Raw genomic sequence first — 7,521 nt, 5'->3', positions numbered from 1 at the left:
TTTTTTAATATGTTTAATTCGGTTTATCTATTGCAGAAAATTCCATACGGTCTTGTGAAAGCCTTTGAAGTTTCACAAACAAAGTTAAACATGCACAAAAATAGGTATCGAAGAATCTACCCGTGTAAGCCCACTTACAATTTCTTTTTTATTTAGTTGTCATTCATTGCTGTATAGCGAAAAATATACGCTGGTGCCTGTGGATTCCAATGCATTGTTGTACCCTGTTCATACTATTTGTATTCGTTGCAGGAGTAGATGTTTTGCTTGCTTCATTTCAGATGAAGATACGCGAGTTTTAGTACGAGACAGAGACACAGACTACATTAATGCAAGCTATATAGACGTATGTTGTTTCTTAAAAGGCAAAATGGTTGTATCTCTACCCTTTATATAAGTCTATTGTCAGTAACACAGGAGACTATTTCATGAATAAAAATGACATTGGTTAGTTAAATTAAATGTTATATCATAATTTCTTTCATGGTTTTTGATGAAAGGTTGGGTTTCGTCAGTGAAATAAGCACAGTGAAAATATTACTTTTGGGGTTTTCACTTTAAAATTAGGAGGGAACATATCAACTTAAAGAACTATTTTTAAAATCCCCTTGATCTAAACTAATAACGTCATTTCTGAATGACAAACCGTTGCCGAAAAATAATAATATAATAAATAAATAATAAATAAAAGTTTCTTTAACTGTTTGTCTTCTCAACTCGTGACAATTATTTTGCCACGACTCTTGTGCGAGAAAATACAATCTTACACCGAAATCAACAAATATATACTCTATATCGTTATGTTTGCAATACAATTGAGCAAAACACCAACGCTCAATAACTAACTCGTGTTTATAGACCGTTCCAAGGTGGTGTCCCAACATGTATTAGGTATTATATATTGTAAACATACGTAGAATGTAATTGTAATGTTGATAAGACGTGACTCTTGTTGAGCACATTAAATATTAGTGCATTTATGGCTATAATTCCTTATTGAAATGGGCATCTTGTTCAAAATAACAAATACATATCGTATCTCTGTGTAAATGACATTACAAACGCGTCGTTGTGGCAAGTGTATCGCAAATAGTTAAACATTTATTTGTACACTAGAATCAGTCCTATTTAGTCATTAAATGAATTTAATAAAGTAATATTATTATTACCACTGTACCTGCTTTAAACTGCGGTAATTTGAAGCTCCGTATTAGTGACAAACTTTTCACTCATAACGATAGAGAAATTATATAATTTATATCTTCGTGTAACATATATATACTCACCAATAAGTTTCTTTTTATGTGTTTAAGGAAGTATAATTAATCAACATTTTATTTTTTAATAATGTAACGTGGCTTGTGTATTTTTTGTCTGGTGATGAACTTAAAATGGTCAAGTCCAAATACATGTTTTTGTTATGTTCTGTTCTGTAATATAACACTCTGGCATAAGCATTACAGACAAATTTAATATTGTATATGCTATAGGATGGATGATTTGCATTTGTAGAACTACTGAAGCCATGATTTTTGCACACATTTTATGCATAATTGGAAAAAACGCGAATAAACACTTTTAATAAATTAAGGTTCTTAAAACTACCACAGTTTAGATTCTCTTTCTCAGGGATTCAGAAGACGAAATGCATACATTTCTACCTTGGGTAAGTCTCACGTATTTCTAACACATAATTTAATCTATTATAATACCATATGAAAACAATTATATCACAACGTTTACGACTAACTTCGTGAATAATTGGTATAAAACCTAATTGCTTACGGTAATGAATATTTGCTGATTATATACATTTTTAAGAATTAGTGATACTATTCTAAGGTCCAATGGCTAAGCAGCTTGGTGATTTTGGCCAGTTCTGGCGAATGGTCTGGCAACAGGAAGTGGAGAAGATTGTCATGTTGACCAATTTGGTAGAGGGTGAGGTAATGTGATCTCTTAATGAAAAGTAGATTACCTTCCATGATTAAGTTTGATGTGGGTGAAACTTTGAATATTACATATTAATTTAAATGGACTTCTTATAAAGTATGGTATGGTTTTGTTATGATACTTTAATTTTTTTAAACAATTCTGAACTGGATTACAAAGCAACATCAACTTTTAGGCTTTAGTGTTCCTTTATAAGTACATTTATACGTTTAGTAAATGTTATAAAGAGATGAAAGATGTATGGATTTGGTTATTCCACTGATGGTCGTATGCCATTTGAAGAACAACAGAAAGATACTGCCTTCGCCTTTAAGTTCATTAACTAGTTGGTCCTCAATTTTAGTCACATATTTGTTTCTTTGCAGAGCACCAAATGCGAGCAATATTGGCCTCATCATAATCAACGTATACCATACGGCGATATAGAAGTTGTGTGCAAGGTGGACAAATTGTACGCAGATTTCATTTGGAGACAATTTACGCTTTCTAAGGTACATTTCAATTAGATATTTCTGATGGGACTATAAACGAGCTTTTTTTAGGAGTAAATGTTTAAGCATTTCGGTGTATGACAAGATTATGTCACTGAACGATTATTGAAGTCCGAGCACTGACCAGAGGTTTTCCCAAACTTATGGAGTTCATTTTAAAGTATTCAAGATTTATTTTTGTACTTTTCATTTACAATTTGTCTTTGGGATTACCCAACTACAACAATGAAAAATCCATTTCATTTTTCCCAAATAAAACATCAATTGACCAATCACATGCGTCGGTTTTATATTATCAGGGGTTTTCCGAACATGTTGCGTTCATTGTTATATAGATATGCCTGTACCAACGGAAGAGCAATATGATTGTACATATTGATGGTTTAATATAAAACTAAAGAAGCTTGTAAATGTCTAGTGATTCGTACGACAAGCAAATATCACAGCAATATTTTATTTAATATAGTTTAGATCGGATACATATATTTGTATCAGCTGGAATAAAAATAAGATATTAAAAAGTCTCCAAACCAATTATTCAACGTCTTAAGAATTGAAGACCATAACCATAACACATATAAAATAGTTATCTACATGTACTACTTCTTGGCACTTTTCTTTCTTTTTTAAACATGGAAACAGAACTCCGAAGAAAGAAGTCTCCATCATCTTCAGTTCACAAGCTGGCCAACAAAAGACGTCCCTGATAATGTTACTTCATTGATAGAGTTAAGACAGAGGGTGAACGCCTTGCCGAGTACCTTTAACGGACCAGTAATTGTGCATTGCAGGTTAGATGTCAAACTGTGTTCCAGATACATTTATTTAAGCGTACAATCCCTAACTTGTAGGAAATAATTAAAAAGCTTACGACTCCTAAACCAAACCTGCATGATAATAAACGAATCGAAAACAATGTATTAAACTTCGTTTAAATTTAAACTATAAGCGATCCCTTACCATCACATAGTAATCCTATTTATGAAAGCCGTACCAGTTCAATTGCGACTGGTTAATGCGAGCAGTGATTATTCGTTTTAAATGGTATGTTTTTAATAGAACTGTTACTTGGTTTTGTATTACACAATTAAAAATCTGTTAAATTAATATGTATTAGGATAAATGGTTTAGCTTACAGGAAAATGTATGAAATCGGCTGTTTTAAGACGGGCCTTTCTGGTAACTACGGTGTATCTAAGTAGTTAATTGCATTGGCTAATGCATAGCATAGTGGAATAAATCCGTCTCTGAAGTACATAAGTAGAAACATTGACTCATTGACTAAATAAGAACTCAGCCTCATAAAACAATTTCAAATGCAATAAATCTATTTAAATACGTGTTATGGAATCACACACGCTAACAGTGCATAATATTTTTTGAAACAGTTTTTCAACATGAGTCAAGTTTTTTTTCGTGTTTCCTCAACGTTATTTTCTTACAAAAAGTCATTTAAAACAGTCACTAAATCCTATGCATAGTTTGGCATACATGGTTAAATGTTTAAGCTGAAAATATCAGACTGTTATCATTTCTTTGAGTTAAACGGCTTTCCAGGTAAATTGCTGATGAAATAGTGTTAGCTCCAATGTATTTTATGCCAGATATAAACATAAAAATACATACAACGATTTACCGGGACACCCTCGAAAAATATCAAAAAGCATGGAAAAAAACGCATTGGAACTGACGCTACTTGTAAATCAAAATTAGATTAACAGAATTAATATTATATGCTTGTTTGAGTCTCTCTTCAGGGAAAATTCAGTAGACAGATATTGACATCTGTTTGACTTCAGTGCTGGTGTTGGTAGAACAGGAACCTACATAGCTCTGGACATTCTGACTAACGAGGGTGAGGCAGAAGGAGCAATAGATATCCCGGGATGTGTTCTCAACATGCGACAGAATAGACCCAACATGATTCAGACTTTGGTGGGATGTTAACTGTTATATAATGTTGTAAAAGACTTCTTTTGCAATGTTAATATTGTTATAAGCGTTTTCTCTATTGTGAATACAGTAATAACCTGATATGAATCACGATCGTGTCCGTTCAATGGACAACTATGATACGCCCCTTGAACCAACAATCGCTTGGTTCAAAGCAGTATGACATCTCCGGCTAATCGACTGGCGCAATACGGCGCCGTTCATGCACTATTGCGCCGTCTCTTATTCGACAATGTAAATTATTCGTTAAGCGCAATTAAGTAATGTCAGTAAATCGCAATTTACTTTATGGCGACGTATGTTAATCATTGGATAGATATGTGAAATTAAGAAGTTCCCGTTGTATTTGGACAATTTTGAAATCTGAATTATATATAGTAGTTGAACTCAAAGCCATATATCAAATGGGCAGAAAGAAGACTGAATCCTTACTTTTCCTTAATTTCTCGTTATGTTCATTAATGTATCTTTTACTTATTACCAATCTCATTTTATTTAATATACTATTAACGTCTATCTTAAAGAATCCACGGCAGGTTCAGTTGAATACCATATAGCAAAAGGCAGTCTTTCAAGCTTTTTAACAATTTGTTGAACAATTAACAATAACTGGACGTTACCCTATGCCTAAGAACACGTTTTACTGAGTATATGATTTATATTTAAAGAGTCAATACAAGTTTCTTCACCAAGCTTTGGTCCATTCATTGACCAATGAGTGGCCGTTGATAAAAAGAGACCACGTCCATGAATATATGACGATGTCCAGCCAACAGGAGGTAAACAAGCAGTTTGAGGTACGAATGATATTGAAAGTATAAGATGTTCAAATGAATCAATGTTTAAATTAATATGTGAATACTTTACTCAAGCTTATATGGAAACATAATAGTATTTAAATATAATTTTGATTCTTATTATACTTCAGAAACTGCAATTGAACCAAGAGCAAAAGTCAGATAAGGAGCTACAGGCTACGGGAAGGAATCAGCTTCTGACAATAAAAAAACAGGAAACCGGCAGATATACCAGGTACTTCGATTGTTTTGATTGCCAAAGCTCATTTTTTTTAACGAACATAAATTCGTCAAATGTTGCATATGTTTCAAATGCAACGATTTACACAAATACATATCTCATCAAATAGATGCCATATTAGTTATAAACGATTAAAATTTCAAAACCAATTACATTTGAATTTTTTTATCTTGAAATGTCGAACATTTGTGTTTATATGTATACATGATCTGTATTTGATATCATTAGGTGATTCCAATCGACCACGTCTGTATCTGTTTTTGAAACCAGGCGAATCTGATAACATCAATGCAATATACATCAACGTAAGTGAATGTTAAATATTCAAATGATAGTTTGCTTTAGATGAATTGCTGGAAAAATCATTTGTGACATTTAAAACAACCTGTATTTTCAGAGTTTTAAAACGAAAAATCGCTTCTTAGTTGCGCAAACACCTCTGCCTGACACAGTTTCCGATTTCATCACACCTGCTGTTCAAGAAAACTGTTCATGTATTATTAGTATGGAGGGACATTTGGAAAAGCATGAGGTAATATTTGACTTGTAAGATATCTTAAAAAGTTACTTTTGTGTTCGTCCACGCTTACCTTCAAATATAGTTAACACTATGTTTTGATCTTATTTTATTATAAATTTCAGATTATTTATAACGAAACCATTATTAATTGTCAATGTACGTATATATTTGATATATAACTAGTGACATTAGTTCTAACATGGCGTCATTAATGAATAGGTTGCACGTTGTAAAATGGGATTTAACGACGTTTGTGCATTTAGTCCTTAAACAACATAAAACACTCGTTTTGAAAAATTCTTATAGATTATCCGTTTCATATTAATTTACAACTTATGTTATATTATCCTCTAAACTCTATTCAGATATGACCAATTGGTTTCCTGCTACTTATATTGTTTTATACAGGGGATTGGCATGTACTTTCCTTGTGACATCAGACAATAAAGAAGAATATGGTTTCCGTACGATCCTCCACAGGTCAAAGTGAAATACACTTTGTAAAAAGAATGCTACATTTTGAACACGAAATAAAGGTCAGATTTAAGAATGTAATTATACCAAAAGTAGCAAAATGTCATTTTTTTATTTTGTTTTATAAAATTAAATAAAAACTCACAAAAGCTCCTTACATTTATCAGAAAACAAATACAAAAAATAAATGTAAGCAACAACAACAACAACAACAACAACAGCAATGGCGCCACAACCAACAAGTTGAACAATAGCTTCACCACCACCACCAACAACCTGAAATGCATTGACGATGTAACAGCGCAAACATTGCCTGTGAAAAAATGATTTTGTTGTATTTAAGACCAAAACAGGAGTGATAATTCCACACTATGAATACTTGGACTGGGATACAAAACTCAATCTTCCGAAGTCGGCAGAACACTTTGTTGCCTTTATCAAGGAAGTGGAAGAGGCTTCCAAGTCATCTCGCCTCAAGGGACCGATCCTATTGCATTGTCTGTACGTACAATGTTTGGTTTACACAATGAACAATCGAATCTTGATAGGTATATATTGATACTGTAAATTAAACATCCTACATGTTGCGAATTTAAGAAGGGAAAACATTATATTTTAATCAACTTTGTGACAGGAACGGTGCTGGAAAGAGCGGCCTTTTATGTGTTGTCTCGATATTACTCGAAAAACTGATTGAAGACAATGAAGTCAGTGTATTCAATGCGGTGAAGTATGTCAAAGCTAGAAGACCGCTCGCTATTCCAAATAAGGTGAATTTAAAACTACTGTTTCATTGCAACAAGTCTATTTTTTATGATTGTTTATGATAATCTGCCTGATAAAAGGTTTGTAACACAATGATACAATGGATAACTTACAGGGACAATGGAAGTAGGAAGATAAATCAACAATGAACCTGTCAAAGAGGACAAGGTTCAAGTCCTAACATACACTTAATTAGAGACGCAATTAAACACTCCATGTACGATTGTCAATGAATAAACTATACAGTTATTCAATAATAAAAAGAGCTTTAATCACAATACATTTTGAGTCTAAGCTAATATTTGTGTTTTAACCACATATTATTTG

At 32.6% G+C, this 7,521-nt stretch overlaps 1 protein-coding gene across 1 annotated transcript; it reads left to right on the top strand.

The window, feature by feature from the left end:
* Positions 1 to 320: 320 nt before the first annotated feature.
* Positions 321 to 6,908, top strand: LOC128206779 (receptor-type tyrosine-protein phosphatase C-like). Its single transcript, XM_052909476.1, has 12 exons — positions 321 to 346; positions 1,630 to 1,666; positions 1,843 to 1,946; positions 2,319 to 2,444; positions 3,087 to 3,235; positions 4,244 to 4,379; positions 5,066 to 5,194; positions 5,326 to 5,429; positions 5,664 to 5,740; positions 5,833 to 5,967; positions 6,364 to 6,491; positions 6,773 to 6,908. The coding sequence occupies exons 3-9, from the start codon at positions 1,848 to 1,850 to the stop codon at positions 5,665 to 5,667; spliced, it is 747 nt and encodes a 248-aa protein (XP_052765436.1). The 5' UTR covers positions 321 to 346; positions 1,630 to 1,666; positions 1,843 to 1,847; the 3' UTR covers positions 5,668 to 5,740; positions 5,833 to 5,967; positions 6,364 to 6,491; positions 6,773 to 6,908.
* The last annotated feature ends 613 nt before the right edge of the window (positions 6,909 to 7,521 follow it).

The sequence above is a fragment of the Mya arenaria genome, chromosome 10, assembly GCF_026914265.1.
Source record: "Mya arenaria isolate MELC-2E11 chromosome 10, ASM2691426v1".
Classification (NCBI taxonomy): Eukaryota; Metazoa; Mollusca; class Bivalvia; order Myida; family Myidae; genus Mya; species Mya arenaria.
Note: the sequence above shows the minus strand (reverse complement) of the source record. Positions and strands in the feature narration are given on the sequence as shown.